The sequence below is a fragment of the Schistocerca gregaria genome, chromosome 2, assembly GCF_023897955.1.
Source record: "Schistocerca gregaria isolate iqSchGreg1 chromosome 2, iqSchGreg1.2, whole genome shotgun sequence".
Lineage (NCBI taxonomy): Eukaryota > Metazoa > Arthropoda > Insecta > Orthoptera > Acrididae > Schistocerca > Schistocerca gregaria.
Genome location: NC_064921.1, coordinates 344,471,135 through 344,492,176, shown reverse-complemented (window position 1 = coordinate 344,492,176; position 21,042 = coordinate 344,471,135). Strand labels below are relative to the sequence as shown.

At 37.3% G+C, this 21,042-nt stretch overlaps 1 protein-coding gene across 3 annotated transcripts in view; it reads right to left on the bottom strand.

Moving 5' to 3' along the window:
• Positions 1–1,178: 1,178 nt before the first annotated feature.
• The window catches only part of LOC126337020 (pseudouridylate synthase RPUSD2-like), a 1,306,240-nt gene continuing 1,286,376 nt past the window's right edge, over positions 1,179–21,042 (bottom strand). For all 3 annotated transcript variants that reach the window (XM_050001287.1, XM_050001289.1, XM_050001290.1), the window contains exons 9-11: positions 18,256–18,468; positions 10,838–11,127; positions 1,179–6,171 (exon numbers count right to left, since the gene is read on the bottom strand). In XM_050001287.1, the coding sequence (XP_049857244.1) occupies positions 6,100–6,171; positions 10,838–11,127; positions 18,256–18,468 (575 nt within the window). In that variant the 3' untranslated portion in view covers positions 1,179–6,099. The remainder of the gene's footprint in view (positions 6,172–10,837; positions 11,128–18,255; positions 18,469–21,042) is intronic.

Here is a 21,042-nt window from a genome sequence, read left to right as displayed (position 1 = left end):
CCCATTTCAGCATAAGGAGGGAAAACAGTTCTGTTTCATTAAGTATAGATTTATATAATCTACAGATTATGTAACAATATTATGAAAAGGAAAGTTGCCACTCACCATATAGCTGAGATGATGAGTCACAGATAGGCACAACAAAAAGACTGTCACAAATAAAGCTTTTTGCCAGCAAGGCCTTCGTCAAAAATAGATGACACTCACACAAAAGCAACTCACACACATGTGTAAAAATAGTCATTTCGTCACTTTAACTTTCTCCCCTGTGTTACTGTATTTATAGTTGCTTTGTAAACAAATAAAATATTTTGTTTAAAGCAGTACAAACATGACATGTCGATCAACATTATAAAGTATGATTCATGGATAAATAAATTATAATTAAATTTTCACTATGTGAGGTGGCTTTCATGAAAAATGAGTGATTGTAGGACAATGAGGAATTTTGGAAACATTTGTAAGGATATGGGAAAGAGAAATATTGAATTGCTTAAGAAATAATGAATCACCAGTTAATTCAAGCTTCCAAATTATGTTTTGCAACCACAATGCAGAAATAGGACCTTTCCACACTCCTTTAATGTCTCAATATTTGTTAAGAGCAGCTGCACTGTTGCTGTTGTTTCGATAAAACAGTTTTTACAAGTAAAGCCTTGCCCACCTTGTCCAGACCTATGTTGACTGTTTGCAACTGTAATGCATACTGATGCGGTTGTTTCAACCCTATGTTGCTGTACCAGTACTGGTGCCTAATGGCAAGTCATCACACTGACACTACTAACAAGGCAAATCTTGCAGCACACAGTCTGAACATCGTTCTTATTTTCAGTAGCCATACAGTAAAAAGTTATCCATCTGCACTGACTCAAGAAGTGAAATTTTTAATTATACCCACCCTGTACTACTACTATTACTCTCCTAACATTACTGCTTTTAAACATTCTCATGCTTATCTGTTGGAAGAGGGTTTTTCTTTTATTTTAAACAAGCTTTCTTCATATCTACATAGGTCTTTAAAATATTGGTTTTTCTTTAGTTTCAGCATTGTGAAGTATCTACTTCAAGTAGAAGAAAAACAGTACATATAGAAGGAAAGGCTCTGATGGGCAATTGAAATTTGACACGCTGGCAGTATTGCAAGTACATTACATGCTTGAAATGATTCCAACACAATATGAAATATAGTTTGCTTTATTGGTCAACTGAAATAACAACTGAAGGTCTTTTTTCAATTTGTACACTGTTTATGCTTGGAAAATAACACTAAGAAATAATCACATACCCTGTTGCAAACACAAACCAGATTTCAGGAATGCTAATACATACTGGCACTGTGTGTAAGTATTGGTAGTTTGTTCAAGGAAGCTGACCTGATTTAGAACACAATGCAGATCTTAAATTACATAACAGATACGCATTCTTTAAATAATAGTACCATTACATCACTTTAAATTCACCAGTTACTTAAGTCTTTTATTATTTAATACATCACATAAATTTGATCACACATAACTAACTTATATATTGACTTTTTTTCTTCAGCTGTAAGTTCACAATTAAATTTTATTTGGAGATACTCATCTTACTAAATCTTGATGCTCAGTTATAATTAAATGAAGGCCTGGATGTAATGAGCTACACAAACATATGAAATAAACTAATACTAGCAACTGACAACAAAAAAATATAACTACGCCACACAAAACAAATGATACCAAGTATTGTAACAACTGGTTGTCTATAATACATGATTTTCAAGATGGACATAATTTAAATTGGGACTTCATGTAACAAAACATGTGCATGTTATGTTTACAAATACAAACCTTCACTTAATTTGTCATTCAGTGTTAACTCCAATACTTCCAATGCATTACAAAGCACTTTGTGACAGTAAGCTGATAGGAATGTAGTTGCATACTCCTTTTATTCTGTTTCGTTGAGAATGTGTTGTTTTAACTTGATTGTCTTAATAGGAGGGATTGCTGGAGTGATAGATTGGAGAGACTACTGTGCAGAGGAAAAACAAGATGCTAAACAAGCACAAGTGAAAACTGTCAGTTAGAATTCTCTCAGAGACAATGACAGATTATTCATATCTCATTAAACAGCCTTATAAAATGTTTTATCACTGTTATTTTTTCTTATAATATGGTACAAATGCGAATGCAAAAGCAAAAATCTGAACTACTTTGGTATCAAAAATTATCATTTCTTTGTATAATTCATATATAGTACTACACTATTATTTCTGTTGTCATACATGAAGCATTATTTTACTTTTATGAAGAATATGAGGCTTTCATAAATATACATTCACAGTAATTAAAATACAAAACTAATGTGTTACAAACACATTTGCTTACTTTAGTAAGAGAGACTTTTAGGTAGAGCAGATTACACCAGTTACAGAATGGGAAATAAAATGCATCACTTTCTAAATTTCATTTACTGAAATATAATTTCAACTCTCACATCCTGTGATTGTTTGTGGCACTATAATACCCTGGCTGTGATTCAAAGATAAAGTGCAACTATGATGTGTTGGAAAGTATAGGTGTAAATGAACGTTGCTAAAAAATATGCATGACACTATCACACTTCCTCAACATGATAAAATCTTCAATAAAGCCCCATATCAGTATATGCTTATGCACACCTGACTGTAAAATGTAGGTCAGTATCACGTACATTATTAAAATTTGATCCTAAAATACAAAACACAATTTTCTCAACATTTGAAAAATACCACATATCATCATGCAACAATAGAACTCTTTCAGTTTGTTACATTGTGGTCTCAAGAAAAAATATTTATATGAAGGTTTCATATTCAAATGTGTGATTTTTTCTCCAGCTGCAGATGTATATGCTATTTTGGCTGCTACAAAATGTAACTTGATAACATATAGAGTTCTGTGCAGTTGTTGTACATATATTGGCCATGATTCAGAAGAAACTTATGGAAAAAATAATTTCAAGTTTGTTATGTATGAAGAAAATGTATCTGTTGGTATTTAAGATAGAAGTTTTCTTACACACTGACACAATTTCCACCACAGAGTTCATTCAGAAGTGCTACTAATGTATCACCAAACAACATACTAGTGACATGACTGTAATGTCATGTAACACTTCCAATGTAACAGCATGATTTGCCATATAAGGACAAATCGTAAAGGGAATATGTGAAACTACAAATGTTTCGGATCAACTCTGGTTTTGATGTTGAATGTAAAGAGAAACATTTTGCAGAAAGACATTTCCATTTAAAAATAAGAAATTTTTATCAAACCCAATAAAATTACAAGGAAATGGAAACTACAATCTTTCACAACTTTGAATGAATCTTTATGCTTGTTCTCCAACTCTTCTTCAGCGAGAGCTTTTGAGAAAGAACTGATAAGTCAAAAGTTAAATAAACAGATGATTGTGTTCAGCATAATCTAATCTCTCCTATTTGCATAAACACAGGAATATGCTGAAAGAGTGGGATGCTACAAATATTGAAGGAAGCTTAATTTTTTTATAAATGTTGTATGCAATACAATGCTTGTTACTTTGTACATTCTTGTAGCAGCTAAAATAAAACATACTTCACTTCTAGTATAAAAAATACTGAAGTCATTTAACAAAAGCAGAGATTATGCCATCATTTGCGCAATTACAAATACACAGTAACAAGAAGCAGTAACTGCTTGAAGCAACATAAGAATGTAGCAGTTTTTTTTTATACAATGATATATCTAGTCAATATTACTGGCAACATAAATCAGATGTTAACATTCCACTTTTATTAGATTTCATTGTAAAAGAAAAGGATTCTAAAGGCCTAATCAGCTAAACTAGTTGGGCAACCAGCTCATTCATTGTGGCATATACATGGTTGACTGGATGGAAATTTAAACAATATTATCCTGTTTAATTCTTATTTTCCATTTACAGTGCTTTATGGTGCCAAGCAAAGTTGTAATTTGTCATAAAGTCTTTAATTGTTTAATTTTACTTTTCCGGGATGTCACTGAACAAATATGAACATGGAGAAATGTGCTGACTCTCTCTTTCCTTAAAAAAACATCTTTGCTGGAGAAAAATCAGTGTAACACTTTCAAGAATGTAAATTGTTTTAAGAAAATGTACTACCATCTCATAATTTCATCAGATTCACTATGCAACTTAGTTTCTAATGTAATTAGAGTGTATACAGCATACCAGCTTCGAGAGCACAGATACAATTTACAGAGGAAGAAAGTAAAAATCTATGTTGAAATTAATTGTTTCATTAATAGCAAATTCTTTTTCTTCTAAAAACATTTAATGAAATTCACAAGGCACAGTCTGTAGTCCTAACACCACATTTTAAGTACAAACAAGGCCAAAGGGGAAGCTCTTATAATATATGCATTTTTAGCCTGCTACTGGGAATACTATTTCTGATGTCTCAAGTCTGTGTTCTATCACAATTGTTCTGATATTTTTATACATATCATCAAATGCAGAAGATGGATTTTAAATAACAGCTGAGATAATTCATGTTTCTTTCACACTTCTTACGAAATGATTCGTCCATCTGATTTAAATGAAATAAAGAAACTTCAGAATCCAAGCAATGCAAAGAGATTTTTATACATGTATTTGAAAATCTGGTAACCTTATAATCACAGATTGTACAACAGTGTATAAAGTTGCAATTGAATATATGTGACAAGGAATGTGCTATGCAAGGGATCAATACAATAGCAGCTTGTCTTGGATAAAATGAGTTATGTACATGAGACGGTAGCAGATAGTATCATTACTCACAACTAAGCTGTATTAGCAGGTTATGTTGGACAGAACTTTAACATTAAAAATCATTTAATGTAAATTATAGCTTGTCCAGAAAAATTATTCTGTTTGTAGTTGTAGCCCAACTGACAACAAAATCTGCACATATGACTTACATTGTGAACTATTTAACAATTTTGTTTAGTGAAAAGTTAACAATATTCTCCAATTCCAAATCATGAGACTCAAATACTTCCTACTATAGGTCTTTTTAGTGCTTTATTACCTACATCACTCAGTAAATATCCTCTCACACTTCTGCCAATCAGACAATAACTAAATCCCATCACTGTTACATTTACAAATATTCACAATTTAAAGAGACACAAATATTTAGATATCTTTATATGACACAGATATTTTAATTATGAAACTCAATAATTTTGTGCATTATAGGTTTGTGATCCACCATGACTTAGTGACTTTTCTCAATACCGTTGCACTAAAAATACAGTTTAGTCTTAAAAGATGTACCAGTAAATAAAATTTGTAACACAAACATCCATTATGAAAGATTGTTTCTAGTGCAAACTGCCAATGTGTACAACACTTACCAGAGTGTAGAACACATTGTCATCTGATATGCATTTATTTGATAGATTTAAAATTTATGACTATGTCCAAACCTTACTAAATGTACTTATTCATTCTGTGCTCTCTGTTTTCTCAGTTAATGCCAATATACATCCAAAAGTGGATGCATTTACTCAATTAACATAAATGTATGTTACATAGATGGGTCTTTATTCAGTAGCTTAAACTGATCCGCTTACAACATGTATAATCTCAGGATATTGAGAACTTGTTTAAAGTCCATCTTAAGCATGACCTGTAGTTGGCAACACACAATTTTCTGCTATAGTACTTTTCCTCTCTGGTTAAAAAAGTAAAATAAAATAAAATAAAAGAATTTCAAAGATGTTCAAGTTTTTCTCTCTGAACACTGCACACAGCCAATAGCCAGTCAATGCTTTTGTCATAAACAGAATTGTCTGATGACAGATAATATCACCCATACACACTCTAAGAAACTAAACTATTGTTCTTGAACCACGTCTTCATATGGACTTCACACATTCAGCCATGGATACCACTGATTAACATTCCTCAAAATATCACACCATTCCATATAAATTTTTCATTGTTGATTACAAAACTTCAGCAATGTTCTCTGAGGCAAATACATGAAAAGAAATGCTAGCTGAATCTTCTTTAGTTGGTTGTTGGACCCTGCATGACACCTGCTTAGTGCAGCTGGTAAAAGATTGTTCATTCATCAGGCTCTGTCCAGTCCACTCTTGCCCAGTCGGGAAGTTCTGTTTCATATGACCATCCAGGGCCCTATAAAAGCAGGCAAACAAGAAGAAATGTGAATATGAGCATGTAACATTTCAATGTATTTTGGAATTAGTCATGGATGTCACATAAAGTACTTAAAATTGTCAATCTACTTACTGCAATACTACAAAAGTTGTCATCATTTTTGTATATAAGGTAATAATTTCAATATCACGTACACCTTTGACAAGTCACATTCAGTCAGCCTTTTAAAATTTACTAGCCTCAAATAAGTTCAAAGATGACATTACAGCAAAGGACTTTCTCACTCATCTTTTCAAAATAGTCTACTGTTACCACTAAGCTAATGTGTATTAGGAGAGTTCTCTGGTGACTACATGGAACAAAAATCTATGGTATTTTTTAAGAATTGTGAGCCTCTATTGAATTCTTTGAAATTTCTATCTGTAAATACCAATGGAAAGCAACAAGTGTCTTAATAGACAGGACCCACATGTTATAGAGGAAAACATGTGGATAATGCAACATAAGGCCATTGTAACCTATCAGGTCAAATGAAAAAGCCTTAGTAACATTTTGTCACCAGTGCACAAACGGAAAATGTTAAAACATTGGTTGGAACACAGACAATGGAGATAGTAAGTGTAACCAATCACAGTACAGTTGGAACATCAATGAATCAGCAGGCTCACTTCCTTGGAGATAACAGACTGACAAAAACATGTTATGGTTCTTCAGCCTGAGTGGAGAAAAATTAAGCAGAGGGTGGAGTGGACAACATAGGGATGCAGCATTGGTTAGCCAGGCCTCGTGAAGGAAAGTGAAAATGCATACGGCACACAATGATGTGGAGGAGTAAATATATTATTAAGTGGAGTACATACAAATAAATCTACAGCATTACAATCCTCATAAGACCACTTGCTTATGGGTCATTTACAGGAAACATTCCTTGCAACCTAAAATCCTCAAATATTTGTCTAGTTTCAGTTCACTGATGTTTTCCTTCATTATCTGCACCCATTCTCTCCTATCTGCATCAGTTGTTCACCTTCAGCTAAACATGCATCCTTTCTGTATGTGGACCTCCCTCTCTTCAGTGGAACCCATAAAAGCCTTTGTCTGAATAAAGTGAACCAACTAATCACAGAATCTCATCTCATTCATTCTAAAAGGTCTCTCTCACACACTTCAGACACCCATGGGCAGCACTTCCACAGTGACAGGGAATCTCCCCCCCCCTCCTCCAGTATGCTTAAGTTTCTCACAGAGGGTAACTACCATTACAATCTAAACCATAAACAGACCTGTGCTTTGCTGATCTATGCCCCTGATTCTCCAACCACCCATACCCTGCCAGGGCTTTGACTACCTTTGACCCTGCCTTGAAATGAGGAACAGTCTCGCAAAATATTTCCACCCCTAGTGTGGCCACGCAATCTGTGAATTAGGCTGGCTCATCCTTATGCAATGTCTATCAACAACCCCTTGCTATGTGCATCATATCCCTGTGAAACACCCATGAGCAAGGCCTGTCCTTTGTTTTCCACTGAAAACAATCTTTGAAAGTAGTAATATCATGTACTAGCACTGTTTTAACTTTTGCATGGCTTTCCTCGTGGGTATAACAACCAACCTGTTGCCTATCCAGATGAATTGTCACTATGAAACTGTGACCAAAAATACAATTAAGAACAGCATGCTCCACTGCAATAGCTGCGTCATAACCTGTACCATCTGAATCCTTCCAGCACCCCCCCCCCCCCAACCCCCCTGCAATATCAATACTAGCTTATAATACTTCCTTTGATAACACAGTCCTCCTGACCCCAATCTCTGTTAGCTGCTGTGCCACACCCTCAGCTCCACTACTGCCTCCATGCCTCCCATTTCACACATTCAATCTACAACCACACCATTGTCTACCTTTTCCTCCTTGCCCTCCCATCCATCAATTTCTTCGTAATAATGTGTCACATACATCTTCTCCTGCTTGTGCCACAGTCTGTTGATCCATGTCACATCATTCGCACTCCCTTGTCATCACTCCCTACCAACCATCCCCTGCCCTTCCCTACCCTCCCTCTCATATCTGATAATAATTTGGATCCTCCACCAAGCTGCAATATCGATGTTTTGATACGGAGTCTGAGACATTGTGGTTGCAAAGCAGTTCCTCATAACTCCATAAATGTGTGTGTGTGTGTGTGTGTGTGTGTGTGTGTGTGTGTGTGTGTGTGTGTGTGTGTGGTCACACAAGGCCACTTCCCTATCATCATCTACACTATTTGATACAGTGTCTGACTATTATACCCTATCATCCACCTTTAAGCTCTCAGGTTTTCAAATCTTGTCCAGTGCAGTCCCCAACAATCATTCTTTCCTTCTCATCCTGTCCGGTAAGTCTCCCCTGAACCTGGATTCTAGGTGCCTTTTCTGAGCTCTACCCCGTTTCCTAAACCTCACCTGTCCTTTTCCGTCACCCCTCTTCCTTCCCCTTCCACCATCCCACCAGAAGAAGGAGCCACTAGCTCTGAAAGCTTGCAGACTGTAAAATATTTTTGTATATGTGATCTCCTGCTGCCGCTTGGTGAGTGTCTGACTATAGTTTGTTTCACAGTTTCCTCTCTTCCGTATTTTCTTGTAAACTATATTTCTAGCAACCCATTCATTATGTGAACTTAGTCATTACTGATAACTCAAAAGTGCTATTTGATCCATTGGTCACCACAACACTGTGTGTCGAGTGAAACTGAACTTTTTCTACCTATGCTGATTGGGAAAGTATACGCCCGTCTCTGAGTCCTCTCCTCCTTGTTTCTCTTACCCACCCAATATCTTCATCCCTGATGGACTGCAGTGCCAGGATGATGCAACCATGTGTATGACGTTTTGTTAGGCAACTGTTTATGTATTTGTGGTCCACTACACCCTGATTATATAGTGAGTCATTACCTTTACTCCTTCTATTATTTAAAACACTATGCAGCAAATACCAGAGAGTTCCATGTACATGCTTCAGATTTTTCATTATTCATTTCTAGGTTAACAAATATGTCTGTGTGGCACCAATGTATCACACATGCAGTTGTATCAATGACGTAAGCGACAAATTTCAAATAATCAAAGTAGTTTTGGAAAGATACATTTCATCTTTTATAACTTGGAAGTACAAAGCACTTAGCAAAATTTCAGAACTGTCACTATGTCATATGTACACCCTGAAAATTTTTGTTTAAAGTTGTTCAAATACTGCAATACTTTCATGAGGCGTATCCGAAAAATAAGTGCTTTTCTGGAAAATCTCAACTTTTTTTCCAAATCAAAATTTACTGTTACAAGAAATATCAAGCTCTATTTTTTACATAGTTGCCACCATTGTTCAGACATTTATCACAGTGGCAAAACAACTTTTCTATGGCGTCTTCATACAAAGATGCTGTCAGTGAAGGCAGACCTGTTGAACACCATTGTTTTCATCATCATCGCTGTCACAGTGCCTTTCTCCAAAATCAAGCTCAAAGTTCAGGAACAACTGACAGTCAGAAAGCTCGAGATCAGGGCTGTATAACAGGTGACCAAAATGCTCCCAACCAAATTTTTGGATAAGGTTTTCAGTGACACCAGCAGAATGAGGACATGCACTGTCACGAAGCAACACAATGCTTTGGTTGAGCATTCCAAGCCTTTTGTTTTGAACTGCACACCAAAGTTTTTTCAGTGTTTCACAGTATGGTATTGCATTGATAGTTTCATCTCTGGGAAGGAACTCAACAAGCAGAACACCCTGCCTGCCCGGAGCAAAGTGCACACGACTTTTTTGTGCTGACAATGTCATCCTGAACTTTTGTTTTTGGGGGATCTTGGATGCCTCCATTCCATCAGCTGTTGTTTTTATTCTGGAGTGACATGACAACCCAAGTTTCATAACCAGTCACAATTCTGTTTAAGAATTCATCTCCCTCTTCACCATAACAAGTAAAGAACATCAAAGCACTGCCAAGTCACTTCGTTTTGTGCACATCCGTAAGAATTTTCAGAACCCAGTTTGCAAAAATTTAACTGATTTGTGACAGTCACATGCAAGGTAGTTTCTTGAAATTTTTGGGAACTCATCCCAAAGCTTTCTTATTGTGAACCATTTGTTTCCAAGAATTTTCTTCCCACTTTCTCAACCAAACCACTGTTGAAAACAGAAGGCAGCCCACTCTTTGTTTTGTCAAGAACAGTGATTCACCTGTCTTTGAATTGTCTCACCTACTTTCACACCATTACATCAGTCATTACATTTTCACCATAAATCTCTACAAGTTGATAATGAATTTCACTTGGCTTAACGTTCTTAGTGTTCAAAAACATTATTTCAGAACGAACTTCACAGTCAGTGGGCTCAGAAAGTGTCTCATGCATTTTGAATGACCACTAACAAATGTAAACACAACACAATCCTGCTGTAGTGGCATCAGTGGAAAGACAGTGAACCAGAGAGAGATGAGTGTGAACGTATGGAACTATGGAACTGTAGAACCAAACAGTACTTACTTTCCAGACTCACCTCGTAATAATATTTAGTAGTCCATGGCACTACTTAAAAGATACATTTTTCCCACATACTCTGCATTAACAAGGGTTTACACTTTTAAAAAAAATTCATACATAGCAAGAACAGCAAGATAATTTGTCCAACATTCATTATATTCATACCCACCTTGTACTTCCAGGCATGTAAATACATAACAAGGTCTCTAGGCTTTGGATCCCTGTATCGAACTTTACATTCATAACAGTGTTTGTCATATGTCATTTTATCCATATTGAAGCTGAAGTCAGGTGCTTCATGGCCAGTCTGAGTTGCCACTGTCACTTTTGTCCTATTTTCCAGAGAGTCTGTGCGAGGTGCAACAGATTCTTGTTGAGTCACTCCCACTACCTCATTTTCACAAGTTTCTTCACAAGGTGAAGCTTCCCTGCTGATGTCATCTTCATCACATGTGATACCTAGACAAGAAGAAATACATCTGCTGTTAGTACATATTACATAAATTTATTCCATTGTACACATATCAAATTAAATGAAAATTTGAGTAAGAGAGAGAGAGACCAAAATAATGTCTTTCAGCCATTTTCCTTATCTTTAAGATCCTTACAGAATGATAACACACATTTTTCACAAAATGGTCTTCTCACAGCTTCATTTTCAGGCAGTTGATAGTATGCAGAGGGATACATAATTTTTTTGTACATTTAATACTCTTGAACTCTTGTATCAACTGAGACAATGAAACATATTTTCTTTTTAATAGGATGGTATACTTTTTAACAGCATTTGAAAGCTCAAAACTTTTCACATAAATATATTGAAATCAAGCCTATCATAAGGGCCTTAGGAAAACTCCCCCCACCTCCAAAATCTGTAATTACTGTAACTCTGATCTTGGCTTGTCTGAAAGCAGTTTCCAAAAAGACATCATATTATTATAAATATTTTGCAAAGCACAATAAATACTTTATTATAGCCAAGATTGGAAAATGTTTTGACAAACCAATTCACTCTGAAACCCCCTGCTCCTGCAATTAGCAAATTCTCTCAGTCCACCATAGCAAGCAATGCCATTTACTTTTTCTCTCATACCATTCTGGTAGATTTGTCATGCATGAAGTATGCAGCAGAATACATATCTACATCTACATGATTACTCTGCAATTCAAATTTAAGTGCTTGATAGAGGGTGTATAGAAGCACTTTCAGATTATTTATCTATAATTCTACTCTTGAACAGTACATGGGAAAAATGAATAACTAAATATTTCCATGTGAACTATAGTTTCACTTATATTATTACGATATTCATTTCCCCCTATGCAAGTTGGAGACAACAAAAGATGTTGCGACATTAATGATGTGGGATTTGTTTTAATGTTGCTGTGTCACCAGAAAAAATAAATTTTAGCAAACTATAACTATTTAGGTAATTTAAGGCTTTCTCAAGTAGCTATAATTTTGCTTGTATGAAATGATATGGTGGTGCTGCTTCAATAACTGGTCACAACATAATGAAGATTAATGGTGTGGTTACTAAGACAAGTTGCATTCATTTTGAGTAATTGTGATTGTCCTGACTGGCTAATGTGCTATGTTATTAGAATTTTAGCTGTGGTATATATAATACTTATTTTATGTATTAAAAACAAAGATTCCAAGACTTACCAAGCGGGAAAGTGCCAGTAGATAGGCACAATAAATAAAACACACAAACACACACACAGAATTTCTAGCTTGCTTCTTCAGGAAAGAGGGAAGGAGACGGAAAGACAAAAGGATGTGGGTTTTAAGGGAGAGGGTAAGGAGTCATTCCAATCCCGGGAGCGGAAAGACTTACCTTAGGGGGAAAAAAGGACAGGTGTACACTTGCGCACACACACACATATCCATCCGCATATACACAGACACACAGACAACCCAATGTGAGATGTGATCCATGCCAAGGGATGCGTGGCATATGGGAAGATGTGTCGCAATTGGAGCCTTAGGGATACAGGGCGACTTCCCTAAATAAGTAGCCTTATACCGCGCAGGGTATTCGTGGTGTGGACCTTGTAGATACCCAAATCTCATGGGACCAATATGGACACAACTAAAGAAAACAAAGAAAAACAAACTAAGGGGCAAATTAAGACCTCAGATACCCAAACATCAGGGTCAGAACCGATGGAAGGCATTCCCAGTACTGAATCTGGGTCTAGACCTGAGCCAGAAGTGGGATCTGTAACTGCGAAGCTAGACCAGATTAAGAACAAAAGCTTGCCTGGGGCCCATAGCAGGAAACTACTTGGGGAACAGAGGAAAAAGGCACGGAAAGAATGGCTTCATAAAGACAAGTGGAGGGGAGTAAAGGGACTTGAACCTAAGACCCCCAGGAAGAAATTGTCTCAGGTTGAAGGGGATACACAGACCCCCACTAAATCAGAGACTGGTAGCAAGTGGATAAGGGAGGAATTAAAGACTCTCCCTCCCTAGATAAGCGAGAAAAAACTGAGGCAAGAAATAGGGAAACAGACCTATAGTACTGCAGTCTCGGTTTTTAGGATGGCAGTTATCCAGGAAGGCTCTCCCTGGTGGCCATCACCTCGCAGCAGGAGGAACTGGTACAGATAGCCCTCTTTGAAAATATTAAGGTGAACACTGGCCCAGGACCCTACTTCAGGAGGGTCTATCTAGATCATGGTTCCCTCATCTTTGTCTTTGAGGGGGTGCACACAGTGTAATGGCTCAAGGTAAAGGTGCCCACGATATCCCCATGGGAAGATGCAAAGCTGCTGGTTAAGACGGCATCGGAGCTTCTTAAGACAGCAAAGATATCAATGTGGGTATCAAAGATCCTTAAGGGTGTCTCTCCTAAGATTCTGTTTGGGAAAATAGCAGCCCAGGACCCGAAAGTCTCAACAGAAGGCTGGAAAGTGATCAAACAGAAGGTTGCACCGGAAGGACGAACCTTGGTGGTGGAGGTCGGAGAGAAGTCCCTGAAGGCGATGCAGCAGCAGGAACTGAAACTGATTTTAGGGTTCTTGCACGTTCTCAAAGACTTTAAAGATGGCAGCAAGACGAGCTGGAGGTGCTGCAGATTAATCTGCAGCACTGTAAAGGGGCCTCTGCTGCCCTGAGCCGCTGCCTGGGGAGGCAGGAAGTGGACGTGACCCTGATACAAGAACCCTATTTATATAAAGGGGGTGTATCGGGCCTCGGTGGCACTGGAGGTAAGCTGATTTATGCTAGAAATATAAGAAACTCCAGAACATGCATCTATGTGAGACATGGAATTTCTTTCATGCCGATGATGGATTTCTGACCCAGGGACTTAGTAGCCATTAAATTGCAGCAATGTGAGTACAGAATCACGAGGGAAATTGTTTTGGCCATGGCATATCTTCCTTACCAAGACAGCTCTTCTCCTCCCTTGGAGATGAGGAGATTGGCAGAGACTTGCCATCGGCAAGGTGACTAACTGCTGGTGGGATGCGATGCCAATGCCCGCAACCTAGCGTGGGGCAGCAAGGACACCAACAGTAGAGGTGAGTACCTTCTTGAATTTCTTTTAGCTAACAACTTAGAGGTCCTGAATAGGGGCAATGAACCTACATTCAGGAATAACGGAAGGTAAGAAGTAACTCATATAACTTTTGGTTCTGTCAAACAGAGGCATGTGGTGATGGAGCCACCCTCACTGGACCATATGTACATTAAATTCAAGGTTGAAATAGGAATCAGACAGACCATGGCCTACAGGAATTCCATGAAAACAGACTTGGAGACATATGGGAGGGACTTTGATTTAGGCTTATTGGAAATTAAAACCTCGATAAGGAATCCAGTAGAATTTGAGGAAGTAGCAGAGGCTTTACCTCTGTCATAGTGACCTCATATCAGGACAACTGCACAACCAATAAGAACAACACAAACAGGAGTGTGCTGTGGTGGAAAAACTATTTGGAAATGCAAAGAAAACACTTACGGGGACCGTTTAATATTGTGAGACATAAAGGACAATGGGCTAAATATCGTGAGGCCCTTGTCAGTTACAATCTTGCAATCAGACAAGCAAAGAAGGTATCCTGGAAGGCATTCTTTGAGGAAGTGGAGACCACGGCTGCACAAGCGAGACTTCACAAGATTCCCACTAGCTTACCAACCAATCCAAGAGGTATGTTGAGGAAGGAGGATGGGGAATATATAAAGACAGCACGAGATGCTGGAATTGCCCCTCAAAACTCACTTTCCCCAATATGCTCTGCCAGACAACACAGACCAGAATGTGATCCCAGAGAGACAATGGTTCTCAGGCACTCGAAGAGGGAACTGAGAATCAGCCAAGGAGAGTGTGAATTTCAATAAAATCCAATGGGTGGTGGGAACATTCCAACCATTCAAGTCACCTGGCAAAGATGGAATTTTTCCAGCTCTCCTGCAACAGGCAGGAGAGAAGCTCGTTAGAGTCCTATGCAGGCTATTCAGGGTTAGCCTAGCAGTAAGAATCATTCTCAATGCTTGGAGGGCAGTGAAGGTTGTCTTCATTCCAAAGCCAGGGAGAATTGATCATACCAAGACCAAGGATATGAGACCAATCAGTCTGTCCTCCTTCATTCTTAAAAAATTGGGAAACTGGTTAATTTATATGTTGGGAAGAGGCAGCCCCTGTACATTCAAACCAACACACATATCAACCAAATAAATCATGTGAGACAGCTCTCCATCAACTCGATGGGAAGGTGGAGAAAGCACTTCACTTCCACAAAATAGCCCTCTGCATCTTCCTGGATACTGAGGGGGCCTTCAGTAACATGGCCTTCGATTCCATGGTAAGGGCAGCAGAGGTGCATGACCTGGAGACCACTATATGCAGGTGTACCAGGGTCATGCTTAGTGGAAGGAAGGTAGAGGCTACCATGATGAATGAAAAGATGAGATGACCTTGTCATATTAATACTTGGCAAATTTACTGACAGTTAGAAATATGGCACAAGGAGGATTGGACATTGTGCAAAATTGGTGCATTAAACAGGATCTGACGGTCAAACCTAAGAAGACTATTGTGGTGCTGATTACGTAGACACATATTCAACACTCAAGGTGGAACCTAAAGCTCTTAGATTAAACTCTATCTCTGAAGGGAATAGTGAAATACCTAGGGGTGACCTTAGACGAGAAGCTAACGTGGACCCCTCACATTAAGAGCATCTGCTCTAAGGCAAAAAGTACTCTAGTGAATACTAGAAGGGCTTGTGACAAAAATTGAGGCATAAGCCCCAGGGGTATGCACTGGATGTACACCACAGTGGTTACACCTAGGACTTCCTATGGGGCCATAGAGTGGTGGAAGGTAGAACAGAGGGTTGCACCTATGGAGCTTGCTAAGGTGCAGAGCTTGGCCTGTTTAGCCATAACAGGTGGAATTAGCAGCACACCAACCACTGGAATGGAAGCCATGCTCGACATGCCTCCACTACACCTGTGGGTCAAGATGGATGCAGCAGCTGTGGCACACCTAATACTACCTGCTTGCATTGTAACTTTGCTGGTGAGATGTCAAGTATGAGCGAAACCATTGTACTGCACTTGTCAAGAAATCTGTGTTGCTAAATGTGAAAGCTAACAATATCAAAAGGCTTTTCTGAAGCCCAAGAAACTTGTCATAATCACCTCTCATGTATCCACAGCAAGCTTAAGGTCATTTGTTGCCTTTATTATGGTAGAAGTTGTGCTGCAATGTTTATGGAAAACTGCAATGTTTATGGGAAAAAATTCATCTAGTAAATTGTTTGTGGTTAGGTAGTTTGTTAACTGGCTGTGAATTACATATTCTAAGGTCTCGGACAATGTGGGAAGAATGGATATAGGTTGATAATCAGAGCATGCTGTGGCAATGTCCTTTTTAGATAGTGGCTTAACTAGTCCCCATTTCTACAGGTATCGAGGAAAAAAAATATGCTTAAGGAGTAGTTGCAGATATCTGTTATACTGGGAGTAGGAGGAAAATAAAGTAAATGCAGATCTGATACACATGATAGCTTTCTCATGGGTCTGCAAGTAACATGATTTAGATAGAATTTTTCTTGGCTACAGTCATTTGCCCCCTTGAAGTAATCAACAAGTCTCTGTTACCTAATTGATTTAATTGCGGCTGGATCAGCTGCAGCTCTTACTCTGCGTATACCATGACCGAGAAGGTTTTTCTGTAGGACAGCGAATCTGTTTCTGTTGTCAGTTAATGTACTGACCCATCTGGATTTTACATTTCTCACCAATTGATTGATTCTGATCTGCTTCTGTTTGTAAGCAAAATGATTTTCAAACATAGGGTGCAGCTTTTATGCCCAATATGCAGCATCTCTAGATTCATAGGCTGTTTTAATTCTTCAGTTAGCCAAGTTGCAGGTTTCCTTCTTACCCTTTTTGTCCTTAGGGGAGTGTATTTCTAGTTTAGTTAAGTAAATTTGTTAGTAAATCAATGAAGAATGAAGTGTTTCATTTTTGTTCGAGAAGGGAATAGGAGACTTCCCCCAAATTATTTCTTGCATGTTGGTTGTAATTCCAGATAAATTAATGTGTCTGAAGTCTTGGTATGTAGTCATTTGTGGTTTCTTTCTGGGACATTCTAGTATGTCATGAAAAATTATGTCATAGCATAAAAGGTATGAATTACTCTGTTTGAGGATTTTGTTACAAATATATCTATGAGAGCGTGACTACTGCTTGTATGATGGATAGGAGCAAGATGAAGTAGTGACACATTTGAAGAAGAAAGCATCTACTTAAATTTCACACTGGAAAGACTATTGTCAAAAATTTATGTTAGTATAACCAGTTATAATCATATGCTCATATATTGATCTGAGACTTGAAAGAGCACTTTTGAAGCAGGCAAACCTGGCTACTTGAAGAGGTTTATAGAGGTCACGTATCAGGCACTTTCTGTTAAGGGATTTGATCTCTATGAACACATATTTTACTCATTTATCTTCATTATTATTGGATGTGTCTATCATATTAAGTGATGAATTGGAGCATATGAATTCCCCTACTCTATCCCTCTTAAAAAGATGTAGCCATCTAGATTTACCAAACTTGTGGAAATACCTGGTTTTGGGCCAGGTGTCAAACAGGAGTATTACACTGATGCCTATGTCTTGAAATATAAACAAACATATAAAAGGAAATGATAAAACCTAACCTTATATGGCGCACAAACATAACTAAGACTTCACCCATCCTACTCACAGATCTGTGATTCCTGTGTTTTTGTTTAATACAACATCTTTATTCGTCAGCAGTTTTACTTCATAGCAGTTTCCTTGACTTGACAACAGCTTTATTTCTGATTCACTCTCTGGTGTACTATCTGGAAACTGAATTCACAGTTTCTTTTACTTTTTGTTCTACACACAGTTTCTTTTAGTAAGCAGATACTTCCTCTCATTACCTTCAGCTTTTTTGCTCTTTCTCACAAAATCTCAGATAATTTTTTAAAAAACTATAGTTCTGTTAATTTTGCCAAGTAATGTTGTTTACTATACTAGAAGTAATTTTAGAAACAACAGTTTCTTAATGCAGTTTCACTAGAGTTTACATACCTTTGCTCACAATTCCATCATCTAATTCACTTTTCATTGGTTTGAACATGCTGAGTTCAGAATCTCCATCCATTCCAAGCCAGTTTTCTGCGTTGTGGATGTTGATGAGGTCTCTTATTAGTTCCTCATCTGTCTTACCAATGTTTCCACCTTTGCCTTTTTCTGGTCCAAATACTGTGTGGTTGTAAAGAGGATCATTCACAACTGGGTAACCTATAAATGAAACAAAGTTGATGACAACAGTTAGCAAATTCTTTTGTAACTGAAATAGGCCACAAGACAGATGTAAGGTACAGACTTGTAATGTAAGTAAATGCTGTACCATTTTTTAAATTTTTATAAGAAAGAATATGGATTCGACATGCTTTAGAAGTAGAAACACAAGTTGTGTCAAAATAAATAAAAAAAAAGAATAACATTTTAGAAAAACAGTCTTAGCAAGGCAGTCGGATTCTAGATGATGAAAATCTTTCAGAACAGTAACAATAAAGAAGTCAAATTTAAGGAAAGTATTCCTGGTTACAAGACATTTTTTTAAGTAAGTAAAGGAAGACTGTAGAACTAAATGAACATTTTGTGACCTGATGGACAATTTCACTACCAAGCTTGTTTACTTGTACTGGTATCTTTTGATTCTGTGGTACTCACTGTTACGAAAGAAAATAAAATAACTTTAGAGTCAAACAAAATGATTAAGAGTGCACATAAAAGCAAGGCTACCTTATTTCATAAGAACAGTATAAGAACTTCTTGTGTGTTTGGAAAATTCACAGAGCTCTGAAATGATAAGACATCCTGTGTCTATCAGAGTACCATCAAACAGGGTGATTTCGGATGCTTTTGTCGTTGTAACTTCCGTATATATTCTTAGATTAAATTGATTGTTATGGAAGTGGTAGGGTATATGTGTAACGAATAAAATATCCCAGAACCAGAAAGTGTATGTGTAGGTATATTTATCTGAGGCAGTTAAATAAAGTGTCCGAAGTCACTACATGAATTGGGGTGATTTTGGACACACGTGTTTTTTACATCTGTGTCCGAAGTTACAGTATATAAAGGGCGGATTCGGACAGTTACTGCCTCTTTTTTTTAAATTCTACATGCTTTTATTTGATTTTGGTGACATTTTACACATTTTAAGGCAACCCTTTGTTATGAATAAGTGATATGGAATGATATAATGAATTTCATACATTACAGATAAGTTTTTATTTTGCAAGAATTTAAATAAACAGTTTCTTTGTTCACTTTTGCATGAGCTTGTTTAATATTTTTGCTTATGGGAACGGAAAAATCTTCTGACTGCTGTTTGAGGAATAAATGCACCCATTCTTCTCCTGGCAAATTATTACAAAATTTCTTCTCTTTTCGGCCAGATTTATCAAGATAGCCTTTAACTAAATATCTAATATCCAATTCAGTGAAGAGTAATCCCCAATGTGCAGCCCTCAAGATACCTTGCTTAAACATTTCTTCTTCTTCTTTATTTAGCACTGGCTGTCCCCCATTTTTTTTCGGATGTACTTCCTGCACTTTATTTTGTAGGGTTGATTTGGCAATAACAATAGAGAAGACTCAAACTCAGTGAGAGAGGTTACAGGAAATGGACATAGAAGGAGAGAGGAAGCAGACGTAGAGAAGGAGAAGGAAGAGATATAGAGAGAAAGAGAGAGAGAGAGAGAGAGAGAGAGAGAGAGAGAGAGAGAGAGAGAGAGAGAGGGAGAGGGAGGGGGGGGGGGGGGATCAGTGAAAGGGGAATGAGGAGATGGTCAGAGAGAGGGAAAGAAGAAGATTAAGACATATATGCAGTTCAAATATAAATTTAGCAATTGCGAAGTGTTGCCAGGTTCACTAGTCCTTAGAAAATCCATGCTCAAAACTGCACAGATTATAAACTGATTGCTGCTGTCTGACAGATAGCATAGTAAGGAAATCAAAGTTCTCATAAACAGTTCAAAATTTCCCAGTTGGATTCTACATACAGCTACAATTAAAAATGAACTATTTTTTTAGTATTAGTTCACAAGCACACACTTCTGTATGCTGATCACTAAAAAAAGATCTACTTGTCTCAGTGTTTATGAAGTTGTGCTCTGCCTTAATATATGTAACAACTCATCGTTTTCCTATGTTAGCTCTACACTAGTGAGATAATAGAGTGTAATCTATTGTATTTAACTTCCCTAACTCTGTGATTGTTTGGTACCGTCAAACAGGGTGATTTCGGACACCAGGGCGAATTTGGACAGTATGGCTTATTTGCTCTTTGCTACTGCATAGAAACAAGGAGTTACTTATTTTAACGTCCAGTTATTTTAAGTGCAATATCGCATTTATCACTTTCCACAACTTTTACTTTGCGTCAATTGTTACCTTAGGTGAATAATTGATGGAACAGTCTCAGTGATAAAAACCCATGCATTATTGTAAAGTGGAAACTTTCTGTTGTTGGGCTGAGTGGGAAGTTATTGTAACTGTAATTGTCAATAACTTCATATGGATTAATGCTGTGGGTACCTCATCTTTAAGAAAAAAAGTCTTCATAGCTCAAAAATGAGCTGTAAGTATAATATGTTGTGCTCACCTATGAAAATCTTGTAGACATCTGTTTAAGGAGTTGGGGTCCGTATACTGATTCACAGTATATTAACTCCCTCATAACATTTATTGTAAATAATGCACTTCAGTTCAGATGTAACAATAATGTACATAACTACAATACCAGAGTGAAAAATGACATTCATTACTGCACATTAATGTTGTTCTTGGCACAAAAGAGGCACA